Below are 25,607 nucleotides of genomic sequence, written 5' to 3'. Positions count from 1 at the left end.
TGTTGTGTCATTGCGCTAATGCGCCTGTAATGTTGCAGCAAGTAAAAGGATTTCATTGTTTAGCTCCCAATACATATTGACTCATGATTTTGCAATACCAGTGCAAAATATTAACAAAATAGACGTGCATTTTCTGCATGGACAGCCCATGTACAATCTACCTACAGTAAATGGAGGAATTGTCAAAATGACTTACTCAGATACTTTCCATTTATCTCCAAATCAAGCCAATCATTACAGTAAAGTGTTGAACATATTCAATAGACAATAGACAATAGCTGGTGGAGACCATTTGGCCCTTCGAGCCAGCACCGCCATTCAATGTGATCATGGCTGATCATTCTCAATCAGTACCCCGTTCCTGCCTTCTCCCCATACCCCCTGACTCCGCTATCTTTAAGAGCTCTATCTAGCTCTCTCTTGAATGCATTCAGAGAATTGGCCTCCCCTGCCTTCTGAGGCAGAGATTTCCACAGATTCACAACTCTCTGACTGAAAAAGTTTTTCCTCATCTCAGTTCTAAATGGCCTACCCCTTATTCTTAAACTGTGGCCCCTTGTTCTGGACTCCCCCAACATTGGGAACATGTTTCCTGCCTCTAACGTGTCCAACCCCTTAATAATCTTATACGTTTCGATAAGATCTCCTCTCATCCTTCTATTCAAGATAGAGATAGATTTTACGCTACCAAATGAAACGAGAGATGCGAAGTTAGTGGAGACGGTGGAACTGGAGGAAAAGATCATCTATATTCTTCCTGAATGGTGGAGCAGGAATGAAGGATCTATTATTTCTGATGCTGATGTTCCTATTATTTTTAGTTGTGTGATTTCAAGATAATAATTGTGTTGTGTGGAGATAGGATTAATAATCACTCTTCAAGTCAAGTCAAGTCAAATTTATTTGTCACATACACATACTCGATGTGCAGTGAAATGAAAGTGGCAATGCCTGCGGGTTGTGCACAAAAAGAATTACAGTTACAGCATATAAATAAAGTTAATAAGTTACTAAACATAGCACAAAAAGTGTCGACAAAAATTTAGTCTCTGGGGTTATAAAAGTTGACAGTCCTGATGGCCTGTGGGAAGAAGCTCCGTCTCATCCTCTCCGTTTTCACAGCGTGACAGCGGAGGCGTTTGCCTGATCATAGCATCTGGAACAGTCCGTTACTGGGGTGGCAGGGGTCCCTCATGATCTTGCTTGCTCTGGATCTGCACCTCCTGATGTATAGGTCCTGCAGGGGGACAAGTGTAGTTCCCATGGTGCGTTCTGCCGAACGCACTACTCTCTGCAGGGCCATCCTGTCCTATCATATCATATCATATATATACAGCCGGAAACAGGCCTTATCGGCCCACCAAGTCCGTGCCGCCCAGCGATCCCCGTACATTAACACTATCCTACACCCACTAGGGACAATTTTTACATTTACCCAGCCAATTAACCTACATACCTGTACGTCTTTGGAGTGTGGGAGGAAACCGAAGATCTCGGAGAAAACCCACGCAGGTCACGGGGAGAACGTACAAACTCCTTACAGTGCAGCACCCGTAGTCAGGATCGAACCTGAGTCTCCGGCGCTGCATTCGCTGTAAAGCAGCAACTCTACCGCTGCGCTACCGTGCCTCCCTGGGCAGAGCTGTTCCCAAACCAGACTGTAATGTTGCCGGACAGGATGCTCTCTACAACCCCAGAGTAGAAGCAATGAAGGATCCTCAGCGACACTCTGAATTTCCTCAGTTGTCTGAGGTGGTAAAGGCGCTGCTTAGCCTTACCCACCAGTGCGGCAATGTGCGTTGCCCACGTCAGATCCTCTGCGATGCGGACTCCCAAGTATTTGATAGACTTCTTCCCAAGTCTTCTTTGCATCGAGAGGCATAATGCTTTCCAGAATAAGCAGGTTAGCTATAATGAGCTAAGAACACATACATGGTTTATGCCCTTCACCGAATGTCTAATAGAAATGAATGATTGGGAAGATATCAACTGTTAGTGAGTCAAGTACACCTCCAATGATCTATGTAATAAACTTGAGTAGATATATCAATTGGCAATAGCATTGAACGCTGCTTTGATCAAGAGCTGAAAATAAAGTTATTCCTCAAAGGATTCGAGTGAGAGCTCAAATAATCTTGCTTGACAGAAGTGTCTTTGGAGTAAGCAAGCAAGACTGATATGCAAATTGACTGTTTTAAAAGATCCAAATTCTGCTAGATGGTGAGGTCTTGAAGCGTTCCCTTGAAGTTGACAAACAAAGCTACAATAGGTGTATTTTACCTGTTCAAAGCACAATAGTGAAATAGAGATCGGTGAACATTTGATTTGTACATTGTGACAATGAAGTACAGTGACCATATTGCACTGAGAATCACAAATCCTTACTGTTTCTTGACTAATTAATGTGTGTAATGAGAAAAAGCGCTATATAACAAAACCACGTTTCTTCCTTTAAAAAAATTAATAATGTTATACAGAACCTGCCGTCACGGTCTCCATTGACTACCATGCAATTGGGTTTTATACACTGGAATTTAGAAGGATGAGAGGGGATCTTATTGAAACATATAAGATTATTAAGGAGTTGGACACGTTAGAAGCAGGAAACATGTTCCCATTGTTGGGGGAGTCCAGAACCAGGGGCCACAGTTTAAGAATAAGGGGTAGGCCTTTAGAACGGAGACAAGGAAAAACCTTTCCAGTCAGAGAGTTGTAAATCTGTTTTATGTTTTATTCCTAATTGTTTACTGTATGTCGTGTTGTTTCTTGCGAGCAAAGCACCAAGGCAATTTCTTGTATGTGTACATACTTGGCTAATAAAAAATATTCTATTCAATTCAATTCAATAAGCTATTTGCTCTCTTAAATATAGATGGTTCTGATATAACATAATAGTTGTGTTCCTAAGTTACCTGTGTTACAGAAAATCATGTGAAAAAAATAATTGTGACAATGGGGAAAAAGTTAGTTAGGGGCTAGAGAATTTCAAATGCACAATAATTAAGTTCATTTTCCTTCAGGATTTTCAAAAACAAAGGTAATTTAATAGCTTTAACTTAATCTTTGTTCATGGTAGATAAATATACTGAAGTCTGAATGGTACATTGTTTAATAAAATATCATTGCGCACGTTCCATGAGAACTAACTGCTTGTTAATTTCAATGGCTACCTGCGGTGAAAATGCCAGAAGATATACAGTACTTAGAAACATAGAGAATAGGTGCAGGAGGAGGCCATTTGGCCCTTCGAGCCAGCACCGCCATTCATTGTGATCATGGCTGATCATCTACAATCAGTACTTAAGATACAATGATATCTGATTACTGCAGGGGGCTTACACAGAAACCTACACTGTTTTTTTGTGCAACACAACTTTTTTTCTGCTTGTCACTTTCAAAAGTAACTTTTAAGGGATTCTTTAGTTCCCGAACAAAATCACATGATAATGAATTCAGTCCATGTAATCCAAAGAGTGTTCCTTAAAGCATCAATCGCACGCACGACGCAGAACTGCTGTACTTGGTTTACCTCTCTGCTAATTTTGTGTGAATCATTCACAAGAACACCTTGATCCCCCTGTTCTTGATTAGTTTGCAGTCTTTTGCCATGTTAACAATGATCTCTCTTTTAATTCCTCTTATTGAAGTACATGACCTCAAACCTCCCACAATAAGCTTCATTCGTCAGGTTTTGCCCCCTCACTCAGTCATAATGTTCTCATCACAAATTGCCTTCATGCCTATTTCCCTGCATCTGGCAAACTTAAATGCCTTACAATCGAATGTTGCTGATGAGTTATGACCTTCTTCATAACATGAAAAAACAGGATATTATATTCATACTCTCATGCATAATGCAGAGAATTTGCCAAAGGGTAATAAAGTAATGAAATTAGATAAAAGATTGAAAGAAAGTCATTCCAGTTGATATTACTTTCATAATAGCAGAAGTTGAAGAAAGACGATGGATGTTGTGATACCCAAACAGCTCATATCTGCACTGACGCAGATAAGAATGAATATTTTAATGTCATAAGAGACCTTTGCATCTGTGCCAAATATTAAATATGCCATGCATCTGGTCAATATCCATACCTTTGCAAACCGGCCTGTGGTCGCTCCATGCGGCAAAAACGTCAGCAATTGTCTGGCATGTAATACTTTTGGATCCTTGCAGAACAAAATCGTTATCACATGTAAATTGGACTGACGAACCGAGACTGTGGAGAGAAATGACAAAAGAAAAGTCTGAACTTCCTCGTCTTGACATGTAATGGATGCAAATTTAAAGTGAACACAAATCTGATATGGTTTTCATAATTCAAGACTAATCCACAAACCAAGTTTAAAATCCATAGAAATGAAAAAAAAGCACCACATTGCGTGTGCAATTAAAACTGGAACAGTTAGTGTGTATCTACAACTAGGGTAAACATGAATTAAATGGTCGAATACCATAGCAAACCAGGTGAAGCGACAGAATTGATTTTCATGAAGCTGTATGTACCTTGGAAAACAGCTATCCATGTTGAACATATCTTTTAGGTAATCCTTGAAAGTGGCATGCAACTTTCCTATTAAACAGCAATATTACCTTTGAGCCTGCATGCACTTTAGTTTAGAGATATAATTAGAAGTATTGTACAATAAAAACATATAACTTCATGTTTGCAAGGTTTTAATTTGAGTAGACAATAGACAATAGGTGCAGGAGGAGGCCATTCGGCCCTTCGAGCCGGCACCGCCATTCAATGTGATCATGGCTGACCATTCTCAATCAGTACCCCGTTCCTGCCTTCTCCCCATACCCCCTGACTCCGCTATCCTTAAGAGCTCTATCTAGCTCTCTCTTGAATGCATTCAGAGAATTGGCCGCCACTGCCTTCTGAGGCAGAGAATTCCACAGATTCACAACTCTCTGACTGAAAAAGTTTTTCCTCATCTCAGTTCTAAATGGCCTACCCCTTATTCTGAAACTGTGGCCCCTTGTTCTGAACTCCCCCAACATCGGGAACATGTTTCCTGCCTCTAACGCGTCCAACCCCTTAATAATCTTATACGTTTCGATAAGATCCCCTCTCATCCTTCTAAATTCCAGTGTACACAAGCCCAGTCGCTCCAGTCTTTCAACATATGTCAGAGTACTACAGAAGTCTGCAGAAATTCCCAGTTGTGCTAATATTTGTAGGTAAAATGTGCATTTTTGAAAGTGCTGTGTACTTGCACAGAAGGGCAAGAGGAAGTGCATAGCTCAATAAGTTCTATTATTTATTTCAACAGTAAGAATATAGATTCAAAATTATGAGGTAAATGTTGAAGTAAAAAAGAAACTGATTCCACTGCCAGAAGGATCAATAATTATTTAACACATTTATTGAACGATATAAAAAAGAAATTCAGAGAAATACAAGAACACTGGGCCTAAAAATTCATCTGCTACATTTTTTTTACTGCACCATATTATTCTCTTTAAACTCAATCTAGTCCAGGGAATTTCACGGAAAATTGTGGTGCAAAGAGATTCAATAGTAAATTTCATAAGTGGATTAGTTATGAACTTAATAAGGGACATTTGATATTCTACAGACAAAGAAGAGGAGAGTGGAAGTATGTATGAATGGCTAACCCAGGAAGTTACAACAAACATATCTAACACAGAAGGTTCAATCCAAGGGAGGGAGGTTGGGGAACTCCGAGAATTGCATTTTCCCATCTGAAATGTAACTCAATTGTCTTTCAATAGACAATAGGCAATAGACAATAGGTGCAGGAGGAGGCCATTCGGCCCTTCGAGCCAGCACTGCCATTCAATATGATCATGGCTGATCATTCTCAATCAGTACCCCGTTCCTGCCTTCTCCCCATACCCCCTGACTCCACTATCCTTAAGAGCTCTATCTAGCTCTCTCTTGAATGCATTCAGAGAATTGGCCTCCACTGCCTTCTGAGGCAGAGAATTCCACAGATTCACAACTCTCTGACTGAAAAAGTTTTTCCTCATCTCCGTTCTAAATGGCCTACCCCTTATTCATAAACTCATTTCAATGAGTAATGTATTCAAATTATACATGTATGTTTGACATCGGGCACCAGTCGGGGAAAAAGGGAAGGGTGGTCACAAGTTCACAAGTTATCGGAGAAGTATTAGGCCTGTTGGCCCATCGAGTCTACACCGCCATTCAATCATGGCTGATCTCTAATCCCTCCTAATCCCATTTTCCTGCCTTCTCCCCATAACTCTTGACACCCGTCCAAACCTTAGTTGAAGGTAAAGCAAATGCTGTGGAAACAGTTCATAACAGCCGGGGGGGATTGGAAGTACAGTCTCTCAGCTGTGCAACTGCTGCTGTAAGGGAAGGCTAAACCTGGTCAGTCACCTGTGGATAATAGTGACTTGGTCAGTCACTAGTAGATAATGGCAGATTGACTGCTGGGGCTGGGCGACGTTTAGGGTCGAGACCCTTCTTCAGACTGATGTCAGGGGGGTGGGACAAAGGAAGGATATAGGTGGAGACAGGAAGATAGAGGGAGATCTGGGAAGGGGGAGGGGAAGAGAGGGACAGAGGAACTATCTAAAGTTGGAGAAATCAATGTTCATACCACTGGGCTACAAGCTGCTCAGGCGAAATATGAGGTGCTGTTCCTCCAATTTCCGGTGGGCCTCACTATGGCACTGGAGGAGGCCCATGACAGAAAGGTCAGACTGCGATTTCTCCTCAAGGTATGTACAACTCAGTCTGACCTTTCTGTGAAGCCTGCATTAGCGGGTATTAGTTATAAGTAGAAGTTGGGCTAACTTAGAATTTTTTCTTTGGATCATCAGAGGTTGAATGGCAAACTGACAGAAGCAAATTAAAATATGAGAGGCATAGACAGGGTACACATTAAGAGCCTTTATCTGAGGATGATAATGTAAAATGCTCAAGGGCACAGCTGTGAGGTGAGAAGGGCAGAGTTTAAAAGATATGTGGGGAAAGTTTTTTTTACAGAGATGGTGGTGGATACCTGGACATCACGGCCACAATTGGTCATGACAGCAGTTATATTGAAGAGGCTTCTGGATAGATTTTTTTAGATTTTCGATTTAGAGATACAGCGCAGAAATGGGCCCTTCGTCCCACCGGGTCCGCGCCGCCCAGCGATCCCCGCACATTAGCACTATCCTACACCCACTAGGGACAATTTTTACATTTACCAAGCCAATTAACCTACAAACCTGAACGTCTTTGGAGTGTGGGGGGAAACCGAAGATCTCGGAGAAAACCCACGCAGGTCACGGGGAGAACGTACAAACTCCGTACAGACAGCACCCATAGTCAGGATCGAACCTGAGTCTCCGGCGCTGCATTCGCTGTAAGGCAGAAACTCTACCGCTGTGCCACCGTGCCATAGGCACTTGGGTATTCAGGGAATGGGGGGGGGGGGGGGGGTGTGTGACATGGATTATGTGCCGGTAGGAAAGGGGTGGCCTTGGCATCATGTTCAGCACAGATATTGTGAGCTAAAGCACCTTTTGCTACGCTGTGCTATTGTATGTTCCTGTGCTGTATATTTCCATGTTCAAGATATTTGGAAAATGATAATTAATCCATCCACTCTCTCTCGGAGCCACTTCTTTCATTTGAACCATGCAATCCATAAAGTCAACAAACTTTCCCACAATATTTCTTCTTACATCGATTTAGTTGCATCCAGTTCAATGATCATTATTGGCATTGTATGTTGAATACCAAAGCACAGAAGTTGTTCATTTCAATTTGAGATCTGTGTTTCCATAATATGTGCTCAGTAGCTTGTTCCAAATCAGTGCAAATAGTTGGACAATTATTTACAATATCCGGCAGAAGAACAAAAGCTCTTCCAAACAGAGTCCGAATATGTGGCCCCGTTTTAATGTGACAAACCCACCAACTGTCACCAAACACCACTTTTGGCCAAAGATAGACACAAAAAGCTGGAGTAACTCAGTGGGACAGGCAGCATCTCCGGAGAGTATGGAATGGGTGACGTTTCGGGTGGAGACCCTTCTTCACACTTTTTGCCACTTCTTCCAAATGCGAGTAATAGCAGACGTGTCGTCCATGAGATCTCTTGAGCAAGATTACGGGCATTGTCAAGTAGTGTTTATTCACAAAATGCTGGAGTAACTCAGAAGGTCAGGCAGCATCTCGGGAGAGAAGGAATGGGTGACGTTTCGGGTCGAGACCCTTCTTCAGTCTGAAGAAGGGTCTCGACCCGAAACGTCACCCATTCCTTCTCTCCCGAGATGCTGCCTGACCTGCTGAGTTACTCCAGCATTTTGTGAAAAAATATCTTCGATTTGTACCAGCATCTGCAGTTATTTTCTTATACTACTTCAAGTAGTGTTTGTTGGTTTTCTGAATAAGGGGTAGGCCACAGTACTTACACGAGTTCGAATGAATGGATGGAGACGATTGATGACAATTTTTCCTTCCCCCCCTCCCCCCCCAAGTTTTGGAATCATTTGCATTCCTGCCATATTATTACAGTTCACAGAAACACATAAAATAATTAGTTACCTGAAATCAGAACCAGTTCTTATTCCATGTTCGGGCTCTCCGGGATCTGGGCAAGAGTTGGATCCTTGCTTTATTCCTCCCTCATTCACTGCAAAACATTATAAACAAAGGACCATGAACTAAAAACATCAACAGATTTTTGTTCCCCATTAACACTCCTTTTTAGTCATCCCTCTTGCATTGTACTTAGATCATAAAATGATTGCACAGTTTGCGAAACAAATAGAGATCGTCTCAGTGAGATATTTTGTACTGTGTAAACTGAAGCATCAAAATAAATTATTATAAATGCACAAAGCAAACAAACAGTCTTCATTTCATATAATTAGTCATTGAAAACACATGGGTAATTTGCAATGGCAGCAACACAAAACCTTCCAAGTGACTGATCTCTTCACAAAAAACAGTCACAGATCTGAAGTTGCTAACTAAAGAAAGTATATGTTTTCATTTTGCACTTCATTGAACCATCCAAACATTACTTTTGTGCGAGGCATTAAATATATTATATTTTTCCCCAACTCTAGCCACAATTGGAGCCCTTTGGCCCACCCAAGTCCAAGCTGACTGATCCAAATCCCACTTCGATAGCCATTACTTCTCGGGGATGAAATGTAGTTCTAGCTTACGCACACTTCGCACCCTGATATGACAAAAACAAATCTTCCAAACTTCTTTTCTTCATTGATTAGGTTTTATTAAAATAGCACAAATCAAAGAGTAATTCATCACTTTTCTTCTAACAATATCTCAGAATTCTTGCAGTTATTACCGTATGGTTCTTGCAAATATAGCTGGTGCGAGCGTATGGTACGAGCGCGTGTGATAAAGAACTGTGTGCTCACCATCCTCCGAGTCTAAACTGACCCACAACCTCTGTCGCCACGCTAGCCTCCTCCCATCTAGACACTCCCCATTACGCATTATGTCACACCCACAAGCAGGCAAAAAAGACATAAACTAGAAATATTAAAACATAGCCATAACACAATAACAATAACTGAATTAAGCATAAATGGCTCCTACACTTGCCAGCAAGCACCCATTTGCACCCTCATCCAATGACACCCATTTTATGCTCCCCACATTCAAATCAACTCTCCCAAGATTGTCCCACTCTTCTACGCACATGGAATAATTTACAGTGGGCAATTAACCGAACAACCCACATATTTTAGGGATGTGGGTGAAAACCACAGAGCATGAGGAGGAAACCATGTGATCACAGGAAGAACATGCAAAGTCTATGCAGTGTAGATCAGTCACTATATGCCTGATCCAGGCCGGGTCTTCAGACTGACATCCTGTGGAGTGTGTCTTGCACATGCGTGGACGAAGCTCTATTGATAAGATATGAGAACAATCGAGATGCTTAAGAGCGTGGGACTCTTTCTCTGCAGTCTCCAATGCTTACGGCTAATAAAGAACTTGATACGAAGTTAAACGACTTGTCGTCATTGCAACTCATTACATAGTGTCAGAAGTAGTCTTCCGGAACAACATCAGCTGGAAATTAGTGAGTTTTTTTCTCTCTCTTTTCTTCACGAGAGAGGTCAGAGAGTCCGTTGGCTACGATGGCTGAAGATCAAGATCCAAATTGCCAGAACTGTGAGAGAGCTGTGCTATGTTGTTGCTAACTTGTATCTGGGGTGACATTGATGTCAACTTGCAATTCATGAAATTTACCCTACAATAAGACAGTGACCCTATAAAGCAGCGAACCTATTTTGATGGTGGAAGATTGTTTGTCACACCACTGACAACATCCCTACCCTTCCTGAAATGGTGATCCCCAACCTTTCACAAGTAGTGAAAATTATTTTCAGCGTGTTATCCAAACAGCAGCGGCTGCTGTGTGCAATGGGTCAACTAATAATTCCAGTGATGTGCAGCCCGAGGTGCTTGTTTTTAATTGAGAGATAGAAATGAACCATACTGATCGACTCTGGGAATCAATGGGGAATGAAAGGTAAAGCGGAATGTTGTCACGTGCCAGTGGATGTTGTACTTGCTGATAATGCACATCAAGAATGTTGTGCAAGGTTTTAAATGTGATACGGTGTTTGATAGCAAAGATCACAGCTAACATAATTTAACTCAATGTGAAGAGGGAGTATCTGCAGAACAATTGCAGAGATTCAAGGCTGTAATCCTGTCCATTTCACAGACCAAACTCCGCACAATTAACTCCATCAACACTTCATGATGCCTTAGAAAACTAGCCAACATAATCAAGGCCTTACCCACCTTGGTCATTCTTTCTCCTCCCCTTTCCCATCGGGCAGAAGGAACAGAAGCTTGAAAGCATGCACCACCTGACGAAGGTACAGAAGCTTGAAAGCATGCACCATCTGACTCAGGAACAACTTCTTCCCCTCTTGGCAGGTTTCTGAACCATCCTTTCATAACCTAGGGTACTGTATCGAGGTAGATTGGATTTTATCCTCGGAACTGTTAAGGCCCTGTCCAGGCCACGCCATTTTTAAGGCGACTGCCGGCGACTGTCAAAGTCGTAGCAGATCGCCAACATTTTCTTTTACCCTACGACAATAACCACGACAATGCCGAGTCAGGTCGATACAAGACACTTTTTTTGTGAAACTAGCACCTGGCTAAGAGATTACGCCGTCTTCGGAAACATCGCAAAATTCCCACGCTCACCTGACCGTCAAACTGTCGCCTCCAATCTACCTGTCAAATGTCCTGACGGTAAATAAACTGGTTACACAAAACTATCTTCTGGTATCTTCAAATGCCTTTTCTTAATTCAATATTACGTGCTTCTAAATGCATCTGCGACAACCTAGCAAACCTGGGGACAGCGTGCCACAGACAGCGCCCGCAATAAGCTACGATACCTGGCGACAAGCCAGCTGTCGCCGAGAAATTCCGATCTGGAAAATTTTCCGCAACGCGCCGAGATCCGCTACGATTCATTGAAGACTCCTCACGATCATGCCCGCGACACCCCGGCAAACGTTCGGCGACAGCCTAGTCACCGGCAGTCGCCTTAACATCACTTGTGGGACAGGCCCTTAACACAGCAATGCAGAGAACTAGACCGATCAGCCAAAACATTATGACCACCTGCCTAATATGCTGTTGGTCCTCCGTGTGCAGCCCCATACGCAGCAGGGTGCGATGCACTGTGTATTGTGACACATTCCTCCCGTGACCACCATTGACATTTTCTGTGACTTGTGCCACAGTCGACCTTCTGTCGGTTCAGAACAGACGGGATAGCCTTCGTTGCCCTCGCGCATCGATGAGCCTTGGGCGCCCAACACCCTGTCTGTTTCCGGTTTGTCCCTCCTCGGACCACTGTCGGTAGGTACTCACCACTGCTGACCGGGAGCACCCCACAAGCCTTGCCGTTTCAGAGATGCTCTGACCCAGTCGTCTAGCCATAACAATTTGGCCCTTGTCACAGTCGCTCAGGTCTTTACTCCTGCCCATTTCTCCTGCATCCAACACATCAACTTCAAGAACTGACTGTAGGAAAATAACTGCGAATGCTGGTTCAAATCGAAGGTTTCGGGTCAAGACCCTTCTTCAGACTGAAGAAGGGCCTCGACCCAAAACGTCACCCATTCCTTCTCTCCTGAGATGCTGCCTGACCCGCTGAGTTACTCCAGCATTTTGTGTCTACCTTCAAGAACTGACTGTTCACGTTGCCTAATATATCCCACCTCTTGACAGGTGACATTGTAACAAGATAATCAATGTTATTCACTTCACCTGTCAGTGGTCATAATGTTTTGGCTGATCGGTGTATATTCTGCCTCCTGTATGTTTACCTTTGCCCCATCTATTGTGCTTGATTTTGGCATGATTGTCTTTATGAATAGTGTTATCCAACTTGATTGGATAGCATGCAAAACTGTACCTCGACACGTGACAATAATAACAATCCTAAACCTGAGTGCATTGAAGAATGTAGAATGTGGCCCTCTTCAAAAGTTAGGTAAATTGAAGAAAAGCTAATGTGTAGGATAATTCTAACTTGCCTGTTTTTTTAGATTGATTTCATTTATCAGAGAATGAAAGAAGCATCAATGAGATAACTCACAAAATATCAACTCAATTTCATTTTCCTCTTTTTTGGTCCCAGGATTCTGCAAGATTTCACTTACTTTGTACAAAATAACTGAAACTTCTCCAAAGGATGGCAGAATTTCAATGTGTTGCATCTAGGGGTATTTGAGTTTCTGCAACCCTTTATAAGAGTTCAAAAGTATTCCATCAGATGCCAAAAGCCATGCCCTTGAGTCAAATCACCCACCATGCCAAATTTCTGCTGGGCTCTAAAAAAAATTATTTTTTTCTCTAACCAGAGGGACAACACCAGATACTTTATTTAAAATGTTAAATGTTTTTCTTTATTTTGAACCTGACTGCTGTGTGCCACTTTATTTAACAAATCTCGATGCATGTATCTTTAAAAGTCATTTAAAATGCTGCTAACCACAGGTGGGCCTGTATTCGATGGAGAATGAGGGGTGATCTTATTAAAACATATAAGATCCTTGAAGGGAATAACAGGATGGATGTTGACATATATTTTAAATATTTTGTGTGGTAACACCATCAAACATCACCACATTGACATTTTATAACATATTGGGGAATATTTCCTTAAATCGGCTCCTAAATCAGCAAAATTGTTGAATTATACACACCTGATAGATTTTCCATCAGCAAAATGCAAACACATCTGAGCAAAAAGAGATCACTTTCATATCATGTGGGCAATGCATAATGCACGCTTGGATGATTTAATTTCCATTTCTATGTATTCACAATTTATGCTGGCTGTTCGGATTTAGATTTCACTGGATCTTCTCAATTTATTTTTATCAGTTTTATTTTCACAAAAACTAATTAATTCCAAGTTTATCACAGTCAACTAAAATAGCTAGTTAGGAAAATTCATAGGCGCTCCTCAAATTTTGATACCAGTTAACTGCGGCCAAATTTCACCGTGGCAGTCCACTATGAATGTGAGCCAATGGCCTTATTATTCTCTGACTGACACCTTAAAAAGATGGTAACATACGGTCAGAAACGCCACTTGGGGCCTCTTCAGTCATTAGGTTGCATTCTTACAGTTTGCCAGTAAGTCGATAACAGATGGAGACAAAGGCTCCATCAGAGAGCTCTGTTGGAGCAGCAGGTCAATGTAATTGAAAGTCAGGACCTCGGGTGTCAAAGCACCAAAACATACTCTGACTATCCAATTGTCATCTGCAGTTAAAGACATCAGTGATGGTCCTGTCATGCAGCAACAATGCTGGAACTATGTAATCAGAACAGTACACTGACCCAAAGTATTAACCCATCACTTCTTTACTTTGATGTACATGACTTATTGCATTTTTTTCCAGAAACTTTCATTTCTGGAACAATTTATACTTCGAACACTACTTTGTTTCGTTACTAAAACCTCCTAACATTTTTCATCTTACGTCATGATCATGGTCTAAAAGCAAAATAAGGCAATCCTATCCAGCATCCAGAAATACATTCATGCTAATGTTATTAGTGCTTTGAACAGCAACCACAGGACTCAACAATTGAATTCACGGTTTGATATCCAGACAGGAATTTTCCTCGAACAAGCACGAGGAAAAATATTCGAAAGAGATTTCCAAGAAAAGAGAATGTTTCAGATGTAAACACTTTGAATTGTGTTGAACCCTGCCTGCTCCCCACAGTAGCCTCCATGTTATCCCTACAGTTGAATCTCCCAAAGTTGTCGCCATGACCTGCCTGACCTGCTGAGTTCCTCTGGCACTCCACATCAACATATAATGTCCCTGGTAATCAGACATAGCTAAAAATAAAAATAAAATGGATTTATATCATTTAAAATATTTTTGTTTCAAATTAAAATGATTTCAGAAAAAACATCTGGTTTTAGATTAATTAAAATTTTATTTCAAAAAAATATGCTTAATGGGAAAATCCAAATCAATTTGCCTACACATTCCTTGGTTGCCAGTCCCATAAAAATCAGTTTAGTGTAATACTGTCATCGGTAATGAGGTACAGTGAAGAGCTTTTGTTTGTGTGTTATCCAGTCAAAGATAAGATTATACATGAATACAATCAAGCTATCGACTCACCACTGCTAAAGGACAAAGAGTACAACTTTCAGTGCAGTAAAGTCCGATTAAAGATAGTTCAAGGGTCTCCAATGAGGAAAGTTAATGGGGCTCTCCTACATGCAGCAGCCAAGGCTGCTGGTGAAAACACTCTTACTTATCTTCTCTGGAAATTTGAAATAAGCGTAACATCACACATGGACCACAATGATTTGCCGACGAATGTTATCTATATCTAAATTGTTGTACAGTGTTTAATTTAGTTTACTTTAGATTTGAGATGCAACATGAAACTGGGCCCTTTGGCCCACTGAGCCCAAACTGACCATCGATCACCCATAACTCATTCCACTTGATCCTAGTTTTGTACCCGACACACGAGGAGCAAGTAACAGAAGCCAATTAATCTACAAACCTACATCGTTGGGAGTGCTTCTACTGATCATTGTATTCCTAATGTAAGAAAATAACTACAAATCGAAGGTATTTATTCATAAAATGCTGGAGTAACTCAGCAGGTCAGGCAGCATCTCAGGAGAGAAGGAATGGGTGACGTTTCGGGTCGAGACCCTTCTTCAGATTGATGTCAGGGGGGCGGGACAAAGGAAGGATATAGGTGGAGACAGGAAAATAGAGGGAGATCTGGGAAGGGGCAGGGTAAGAGAGGGACAGAGGAACTATCTAAAGTTGGAGAAGTCAATGTTCATACCACTGGGCTGCAAGTTGCCCAAACAAAATATGAGGTGCTGTATTGTCACACATTCTAATTGTATTGTGCATTCTAATAGTAATGTCTTTAATATGGTAGCTGCTTCGGCTTTAAGTTCTGCAATTGAATTCTTCGACAACAGAAAGTTATTTAAGACAGAGCCAACTTTTCACCCACACAAAAGTATAAACAATGACCAATTCAAGCTCTGTCTGTAATTAGCAAATGTTGAAAATCCAATTTATGCCCGATATCTTCAAGCTAATTTTTCAAGTGTAACCTGATGGCATGGAAATACTCTAGTTAATAGATCCAATTTACCACATCTGGAGTATTGTGTGTAGTTTTGGTCTCCTAATTTGAGGAAGGACGTCCTTGCTATTGAGGCAGTGCAGCGTAGGTTCACGTGGTTAATCCCTGGGATGGAGGGACTGTCGTATGAGGAAAGATTGGAAAGACTGGGCTTGTATTCACTGGAGTTTAGAAGGATGAGAGGGGATCTTATAGTGATGTATAAAATTATAAAAGGACTGGACAAGCTAGATGCAGGAAAAATGTTCCCAATGTTGGGGGAGTCCAGAACTAGGGGACACAGTGTAAGAATAAAGGGGAGGCCATTTAAAACTTTTTCACCCAGAGAGTTGTGAATTTGCGGAATTCTCTGCCACCGAAGGCAGTGGAGGCCAATTCACTGGAGGAATTTAAAAGAGAGTTAGATAGAGCTCTAGGGGCTAGTGGAATCAAGGGATACGGGGAGAACGCAGGCATGGGTTACTCATTGTGGATGATCAGCAATGATCACAATGAATGGCGGTGCTGGCTCGAAGGACCAAATGGCCTCCTCCTGCACTTATGTTCTGTGTTTCTATGTTTCTATGTAAGATACTTGGTCGTACAATAATTACTCATGGTCTGTCATCAACAAAATCTACAGAATTCTATATTTTATTGAAATAAATATGAGACAAGACAGCCAGTTGCACTAAACACATAAAACATAACAACAACATATTTAACTCCACACTCAAAGCAGATTTCCTTTTAAGTCAATGAATTAATTTCACAAGTGAGTAGACACTATTTTGCATTCCTTTTGCAGACTGCGAAGTATATGCAAATCAGCAGCTTGGGTAACACTTAAGTTAATCAGTAGGTGTTTTATGGCCAACATACAGTCTTATTTACCCAGTGTCTTCAGGGCTGTCCTCATGTTTGCTACCTTGTTCACAGTTTAGTTTTCATGTTCATGTTCATGAACCATACCTCATGCTTCATTGGCAAAACACCAAAACATAACATTATTTTCCAGCCACTTTCATATTGTACCCTTTATCTTTATAGCTCTTAACTCCTTCAAAAATAAACTGTCTTCTGCCTAATGTTGCAGTGTTTCCATGGTTGAAATTAATCTGGAAATGTGATGACATATTTCAAGTTATTTATTTCACAAAATGCTGGAGTAACTCAGCAGGTCAGGCAGCTTCTCAGGAGAGAAAGAATGGGTGACGTTTCGGGTCGAGACCCTTCTTCTGTCTGAAGAAGGGTCTCGACCCGAAAAGTCACCCATTCCTTCTCTCCTGAGATGCTGCCTGACCTGCTTAGATACTCCAGCATGTTGTGAAATAAAAACCTTCGATTTGTACCAGCATCTGCAGTTATTTTCTTACATTATTTCAAGTTATTGGTCATTTTGTATTTCTCAAGCTAATGGATTCAGTTTTATAAGGAATGCTTTAGTTGAGAACTCAATTTCCCGAAGAGCATTGTTCAAAACAACAAATATTGGATTTAAATATTTTCCCTGCGATTTAATGTCTGTTTATCAAATTCTACAGTATCAACAGTCAGAATCAAATTTTCACGAAGCCACAGAGAAATACTAACATATCCCTGTAATATTTGGCATTCAAAATCTTGAACTATCCTCATGCCAGGTATTTCTAAATCAAAGTCGAGGAACTATTATATTTCATCAATATATTTTGCTATACTTAAATACACTTTAATAGTGAATAAGAAAGATGCAGGGGGAAAGATTTAATAGGAATCTGAGGGGTATCTTTTTCACACAAATTGTGCTGGTGGGTGTCTGGAACAAGCTGCCGGGGGAGGTAGTTGAGGCTCGGACTATCCCAACGTTTAAGAAACAGTCAGACAGGGACATGGATAGGACAAGTTTGGAGGGATATGGACCAAACGCAGGCAGGTGGGTCTTGTGTAGCTGGGAAATGTTGGTCGGTGTGGGAAAGCTGGGCCGAATGACCTGTTTCCACGCTGCATCACTCGATGACTCTATGAATAAGTATATTATCACCATAATAGTGAACATTTTGTCATTAACTGTGACATTAAAAACATGATACCAATTCTGGTCAACTAAATATTGCAAAGATGGATGAAAATGTGTTGTAATGTTTAGGCAATGCAAGCATATATTTACACTGTTATGATCCAATACTCTGATATGTTTCAGTCAACTTTGCAGGTATCCACTGTACGATCGTATGCTGGAAATTTGAGCAAAATACAAAGTGCTGGAGGAACTCAGCAGCTCAGGTAGCATTTTCGGGGGAATGAAGAAGGGTCTCTCCCCTTAAACAGGATCCATCCATTCCCTACAAAGACGCTGACTGACCCGTTGAGTGCCTCATGAACTTAGTGTTTTGTTCAAGTATTCATTTCTTCAATTATGTCCTTTGCAGACCTAAAAGCAGGTGCTCACAACTTTTTAATATTTTTCAAATTTTCAATTTTAAAATACTTTGTCATGATAAGATACATCATTATATTGCCAAAGTATAGAAAATAACATACATATTTAAAATGCATGAATATGAAAACAAGTATACAATGCATGGGTCGATATGCCCCTGTATATATATATATATATATATAAATATTCACACAATACATTTATAGCCTTTTATCGAGTGCTACTCGTTCTTGCAGTTGTAAACAGTACAATGTTAATTAATATTTCTCCTGGGATAATTGGCCATGTCTCACAAAGATTTAAATATTAGAAAGAATTTTAATAAGAAATTGAATACTGTCCAGTAATGAATACAGTAATTGAATTTCTATAGTTACTTTTTCAACTATTTAAAAAACATTTAACTTAAAATGGTGGTGCTAAAGGGCCTGTCCCACATTAGGCGATTTTAAGGCGACTGCTGTGACTAGGCTGTTGCCGACAGTTCGCTGGGTGTTGCGGGCATGATCGTGAGGAGTCTTCCAAGAATCGTAGTGGATCTCAGCGCGTCGCTGAGAAATCAACCGGATTGAAATTTCTTGGCGACAGCTGGCTTGTCGCCAGGTATCGTTGCTTATTGCGGGCGCTGTCGCATGCTGTCCCCAGGTTTGCTAGGTTGTCTTAGGTGCATTTAGAAGCACGTAATATTAAATTAAGTAAAGTCATTTGAAGATACCATAAAATACTTGTGTTTAACCAATTTATTTACCGTCAGGACATTTTACAGATAGATTGGAGGCGGCAGTTTGACGGTCAGGTAAGCGTGGGAATTTTCGCGATGTTTATGGCCATCAGCGATTACATTTAAACTAGGCTCCCAACCCAGATATGCAACCCAGAAACCAGATATGCATCTCCCGTACATTTCCAAAGAATGCCCACACTCTGCACAAAAATCCATTTAACCACGTTTAAAATTAAATTTCTTAATACTGCTATTAGTAAACTGGAAGTCAATCCAGTTTATGCCTTGTTACCGTGAAGCTTGGTTTTCAAGTAACCCGGGCAAGATGTTATATTTCAAAACTCTCAAGTAATTACCGACTTGTCAGTGATTTCAGCGAAAATTAGGACGCCGGAGAAGCATTGACAGCGTGGGAATTTTGCGATGTTTCCGAAGACGGTGTAATCTCGACCTGACTCGGCATTATCATAGTCATTGTCATCGGGTAAAAGAAAAGTTTGCCGATCTGCTACGACTTTGACAGTCGCCGGCACTCGCCTAAAAAATCGCCTCAGTGGGACATGCCTTTAACACTTTCATAAAAACTGCCTATTTTAATAATTAGCCTACGTACAGCAGTATTCAGCAAGTTATGAAGAATATTGCTCATGCCAAGAGAAAACGGGTACAGGTACATGGATAGGGCAGGTTTGGAGGGATAGGGACCAAGCACAGACAAGTAGGACTAGTGTAGCTGGGACATTGTTGGCCAGTGTGGGGAAGTTGGGCTGAAGGATCTGTTTCCACACTGTATCACTCGATGACTCTATGACTCTATGAGAAAATAAATATATTTTTTCAAAGCATTTTTAACATTTGTGCATTCATGGAACTTGAACCATGAGTTGATTTTGGAAGACTAGTGCTCTTCTGAGCGAATTGTGAACGGAAAATAACCTAAGAGGTCTTGACAAAGAGAAATCGAGGAAAATATTTCCTCTTGCAGGGTAATCTGGAGCTAGGGAGTCACTGTTTAAAAATAAGGGGTCACCCATTTAAGACAGAGTTGAGGCTTGTTTTATCCCCTCCGAGATAATTGAGAGTATTTGGAACTCTCAAAATCAAAGAAGAATGGAAGCAGGGTCTATGCATGTTTATAAAGTAGAGGTGGAAAGGTTCTTAATAAGCAATGGGGTGATAGATAGTCAGATCCGCAGGAATGCAGAGTTGAGGTTATAAGTCTTCAGCCATGATCTTCTTGAGGCTAACTGCTCTACTCCAACTCTACATTTGTGTCTACATTGCTAATTGTGCCCAAGGCAGAAACAAAATCCACAACCTATGCTGTTCTTTTTTATTCATTTTGTTGAGTTGAATGTTGTACATTGCAGATTTCTAAAAGCCTAACACAATCATATTCATTTAGAGTCATAGAGTGATACAGTGTGGAAACAGGCCCTACAGCCCAACTCGCTCACACCAGTCAAAAATGTCCCAGCTACACGTCCCACTTGCCTGTGCTTGGTCCATAACCCACCAAACCTGTCCTATCCATGTACCTGTCCAACTGTTTCTTAAACGATGGGATAGTCCCAGCCTCAACTACCTCCTCTGTCAGCTTGTTCCATACACTCACCAACCTCTTTGTGAAAAAGTTACCCCTTGGATTCCTATTAAATCTTTTCCCCGTCACCTTGAACCTATCGATTCCCCAACTCTGGGTAAAAGAGTCTGTGCATCTACCCAATCTATTCCTCTCGTTATTTTGTATACAGAAAATTTCTACTGATTTCTACTGTTCAAAGCGTCCAGTCAAACAAGAGTAGAGGGTTGGACATACATTCTATTGGAACACTGACATTCTATTGGAAATTTTATAGCAATAAATCCTATTTACATTTTAGTTCCAATGTAAAGCATATTCCAAAGGCTTAATTAATCAGAACTGGCTGTCAGGCTAAAGGCAACATTTGGAAAGTGTCTGAAGTAGCAGTCTAAATTAACCAAATCATATATAATCTTCTATTCCACATATAAATGATTATGCTAATTGACATATTTAATTAAAATGTATGCACATACACACACACACACACACATCCTCCCATAGATTGTTCACCAGCACATTATGCAGAACAAAGTCAGTTCAATTCTTAAGACTTTGAAAACAAATAGTCTTCAGAATGAAAAGTTTTTACATGGGTTATTAATTGTCAAGAATACACTTAACCAAGCAAGCCTCGTGTGACAGTTGCTCAAACTGGTGGGCTTTGGGAAGAGGGATTCACGCTGTTATGCCAACTGTCTTGAAAACTACCAAATGTACAAGTAGGGGATAAGGGAAGACAAGACTCTCTGATTATCTTTTACCTCTGTGTAGGAAGGAACTGCAGATGTTGGTTTAAACTAAAGATAGACACAAAATGCTGGAGTAACTCAGCGGATCAGACAGCATCTTTGGAGACAAGGAATAGGAGACTTTTTGGGTTGAGACTCTTCTTCAGACAAGAAGGGTCTCGATCCAAAACGTCACCTATTCCTTTTCTCTAGAGATGCTGTGCTGCCTGACCCACTGAGTCACTCCATCTTTTATCTACGTATTATAGACAATAGACAATAGGTGCAGGAGTAGGCCATTCGGCCCTTCAAGCTAGCACCACCATTCAATGTGATCATGGCTGATCATTCTCAATCAGTACCCCGTTCCTGCCTTCTCCCCTGTTGTTGAATGACACACATGAGAGGCTTAATTAAATAAGTGACCAATATAAGGGTCACTCACCCTAAAATAATATAAATACAGTCAGTTAAAGACAGAGAAGAGGGAAGCAGTTAATATCCAAAGACTGAGACACAGCTACAGAAATGTGCTGAGCATTCATTAAATATTAGGATGGTAACACACAAACAAGCCATTAAAACCATGCAGTATAAAAGCTTGCCTAATGCAATTTTTACTGTCGTAAACAATTTGATCAATAAAGTTAACTGTAATCGAAAACGATATTAGCAGTCAAATCGCATATATTAAATTCAGGTCAGACCATGTAACCAAAACTATTGTTGAATAGGTGACTTTCTTTAGATTATTTGTATACTTCTATCAGGCCACCACTCAATTTTTTTCACACAGAGAGTGGTGAATCTGTGGAATTCTCTGCCACAGAAGGTAGTTGAGGCCAGTTCATTGGCTATATTTAAGAGGGAGTTAGATGTGGCCCTTGTGGCTAAAGGGATCAGGGGGTATGGAGAGAAGGCAGGTATGGGATACTGAGCTGGATGATCAGCCATGATCATATTGAATGGCGGTGCAGGCTCGAAGGGCCGAATGGCCTACTCCTGCACCTATTTTCTATGTTTCTATGTTTCTATGCTCTTGTTATCTCTCCCACCAGACAGAATAAGGAAAGAGTTCTCCGGGTCTTCATCTTTCACCCCACCAGCTTCCACATCCAACATGTCATTCTCAGATATTTTCATCTTCAACATGATTCCATCGCCACTCATCAGCATGTCCTCACCCTTGTCCGCTTTTGGTCGAGACCACTTTCTCTGCAGCTCCTTGGTTTGCCTGTCCATCTCCACCCAACTACTGCCTCCCCAGATACCTTCCCCAGGCACCTGTCCCCACACTTCCTGCCTCACTTCTATCCAGGGAAGTTAGCAGACGTTTCAAGGTGACACAGAACTTCATTTGCGTCCCTTCCAACCTTGTCTACTGCTATTGCCGCTCCCAATGTGGCCTCCTCTACATCAGCGAGACCAAGTATAGACTCAGTGATGTTTCACCGAAGACTTGCACTCTGTCTGACATGCCTTGCTGGTGCCCCTGGTTCTTAGCCATTTTAACTTTCCTTCCCATTGCCAGACCAACTTTTCTGTCCTTGCCCTTGGCCTCCTACACTTCCAGAACGAGGGCACGTGAGTTACATCACATACTCACTCATGTAGTCTACAACTCAATGGAGTCAACATCGAATTCTCCAATTTCAAATAATACTATTCCCCCGTTCCCTCCATCAACTCCCCCCCCATCCACCCCAGCTCCCCCCATCCACCCCAGCTCCCCCCAACCACCCCCCCCCCTCACTATGTGACACTATGTGAAGCAAAGAAGTAAGAGAAGAAAGAAAACCTAAATGGGATGGAGGCCAATTCTCTGAATGCATTGAAGAGAGAGTTAGATAGAAATGGGACGTGCAGCGTAGGTTTACTAGGTTAATTCCCGGAATGGCAGGACTGTCATATGTTGAAAGACTGGAGCGACTAGGCTTGTATACACTGGAATTTAGAAGGATGAGAGGAGATCTTATTGAAACGTATAAGATTATTAAGGGGTTGGACACGTTAGAGGCAGGAAACATGTTCCCAATGTTGGGGGAGTCCAGAACAAGGGGCCACAATTTAAGAATAAGGGGTAGGCCATTTAGAACTGAGATGAGGAAAAACCTTTTCAGTCGGAGAATTGTGAATCTGTGGAATTCTCTGCCTCAGAAGGCGGTGGAGGCCAATTTTCTGAATGCATTCAAGAGAGAGCTAGATAGAGCTCTTAAGGATAGCGGAGTCAGGGGGAATGGGGAGAAGGCAGGAACGGGGTACTGATTGAGAATGATCAGGCATGATCACATTGAATGGCGGTGCTGGCTCGAATGGCCTCCTCCTGCACCTATTGTCTATTGTCTATTGAATTTTGGAGGCTGAGCACAATGACCAAATATACCTTTATGGTATATTTAGTAATACGAACAAGGGATGAATTTCTAGGGTATCACAAAATGCTGGAGTAACTCAGCATCTCAGGAGAGAAGGAATGGGTGATGTTTCGGGTCGAGACCCTTCTTCAGAGTAACTCCAACATTAAGGGTCTCGACCCGAAACGTCACCCATTCCTTCTCTCCTGAGATGCTGCCTGACCCATTGAGTTACTCCAGCATTTTGTGTGTACCTTCGATTTGTACCAGCATCTGCAGTTATATTCAGACACAGGGATGAATTTCTAGGTATACATCGATATGCTTTATATTTTGTCATTTTTCACTTTCCTTATCTGTTCTTATACCCTTTATTACCGTTGGTCAAGAAATTATTTAATGTACTTTTAAATTTTTACTTCTTACTACATTCCAGATAGCTACAATACAGAACACCAATCATTAATCATATTTTGCAAAGAAACTGTTCCTCACTTTTCCATTAGCTTAGTGATAATCGATTTTGTTTTCTGACTGTTCCTGCTGGGTACAATGTGGATGAAATTAATGTTCAGCAAAAGCAAGACAAAACAGCATATTTGCTTTACCATTGAGATGAAAACAACTAGTTTACTTGCGATCAGATGGTTTATGCTTTATAAGAAAACTAATTTACCCTTTTGTGATTCTGAAGGCCGCTCACAATATTTTTGTTGCTTTTTGTAATTACAATATGTCATTCCAGAAAATAATTGTGGAACTGTGGTATCAATCCTTTCCAAAAACCCAACATATTATTCCAAATGTGGAGAAAGGAACTGCAGATGCTGGTTTAAACCGAAGAAAGACACAAAAAACTGCAGTAACTCAGCGGGACAGGCAGCATCTCTGGAGGAACATACACCCAGAAACATATCTTAATTATTCCCTCGTTATTTTGCAAAAGGGAAATCGTGTGCACTTTTCAGGTGAAGATTTGTATGATGAGCAAGATAGCAATCTGAGGGGTAACTTTTTCACACAAAGGGTGGTGGGTGTATGGAACAAGCTGCCAGAGGAGGTAGTTGAGGCAGGGACTGTCTCAACATTTAAGAAGCAGTTAGACAGGTGCATGTATAGGACAGGTTTGGAGGGATATGGACCAAATCCGGGCAGGTGGGACGAGTGTAGTTGGGACATGTTGGCCGGTGTGGGAAAGTTGGGCTGAAGGGCCTGTTTCCACACTGTGTCACTCTATGACGTTATGACTTTAAGATACTTGCATCCAGGTGAGGATGAAAAATCTCTAAGAGGGAATAAGTAAACACAGAGTGGGAAAGGAAAGAAGGTAAAAGCAAAGTCTAGAATGGGACAAGAGCAGGTAAGAAGAAAAAAGGTGATAGCACAAAAGATTGGAAGATGGAAGCAGAGAGCACAGAAAAATGAGGACTTGGGCAGAATGGAGAAATAGTGGAGAGAAGCAGGATAGACAGTAGACAATAGACAATAGGTACAGGAGGAGGCCATTCGGTCCTTTGAGCCAGCACCGCCATTCAATGTGATCATGGCTGATCATTCTCAATCAGTACCCCGTTCCTGCCTTCTCCCCATACCCTCTGACTCCGCTATCTTTAAGAGCTCTATCTAGGATGGTGGAGAAATTAGAATAAAGGTAGAGAATTGCTCAGGGAACAGGAAAGACAAATGCCATCTCTGAGCACGAAGAAAATAAAGGCACATAAGGTTCATTTAATTACCAGAACAAGTTGTGGGTTCTCTCCTACACACACACACACCAAAATCACTATAGATTCCTAATAGGAAAAAAAACTGCAGATGCTGGTATAAATCAAAGGTGAACAAAAAAATGCTGGAGTAACTCAGCGGGACAGGCACCATCTCTGGAGAGAAGGAATGGGTGACGTTTCGTGTCGAGACCCTTCCCCGCTGAGTTACTCCAGCAGTTTTTGTCATAGATTCCTAATATGTAACCTTCCCTTTGCGAGATCACCAATCAATAATTTCTGACAAAACAATGACTGAAAAGCAGAAGGGCTCAATGAAGACAGCATTTGTTGTCAATTGATTCACCACTCTAAATACTGGAGACCACCACATAGGATCACTGATTAAACGATGATTAGTTGCCAATAAGTGGTATTAACGTA

The 25,607-nt window shown here is 41.3% G+C and overlaps 1 protein-coding gene across 2 annotated transcripts in view; it reads right to left on the bottom strand.

Moving 5' to 3' along the window:
- csmd3b (CUB and Sushi multiple domains 3b) overlaps positions 1 to 25,607 on the bottom strand; it is a 1,698,079-nt gene that overhangs the window by 645,709 nt on the left and 1,026,763 nt on the right. For both annotated transcript variants that reach the window (XM_078397138.1, XM_078397139.1), the window contains exons 8-9: positions 8,541 to 8,628; positions 4,096 to 4,220 (exon numbers count right to left, since the gene is read on the bottom strand). In XM_078397138.1, coding sequence (XP_078253264.1) covers positions 4,096 to 4,220; positions 8,541 to 8,628 — 213 coding nt within the window. The remainder of the gene's footprint in view (positions 1 to 4,095; positions 4,221 to 8,540; positions 8,629 to 25,607) is intronic.

The sequence above is a fragment of the Rhinoraja longicauda genome, chromosome 4 (genome assembly GCF_053455715.1).
Source record: "Rhinoraja longicauda isolate Sanriku21f chromosome 4, sRhiLon1.1, whole genome shotgun sequence".
Classification (NCBI taxonomy): domain Eukaryota; kingdom Metazoa; phylum Chordata; class Chondrichthyes; order Rajiformes; family Arhynchobatidae; genus Rhinoraja; species Rhinoraja longicauda.
The sequence above is the reverse complement of the archived record's forward strand: the minus strand, read 5'-3'. Positions and strand labels throughout refer to the sequence as shown.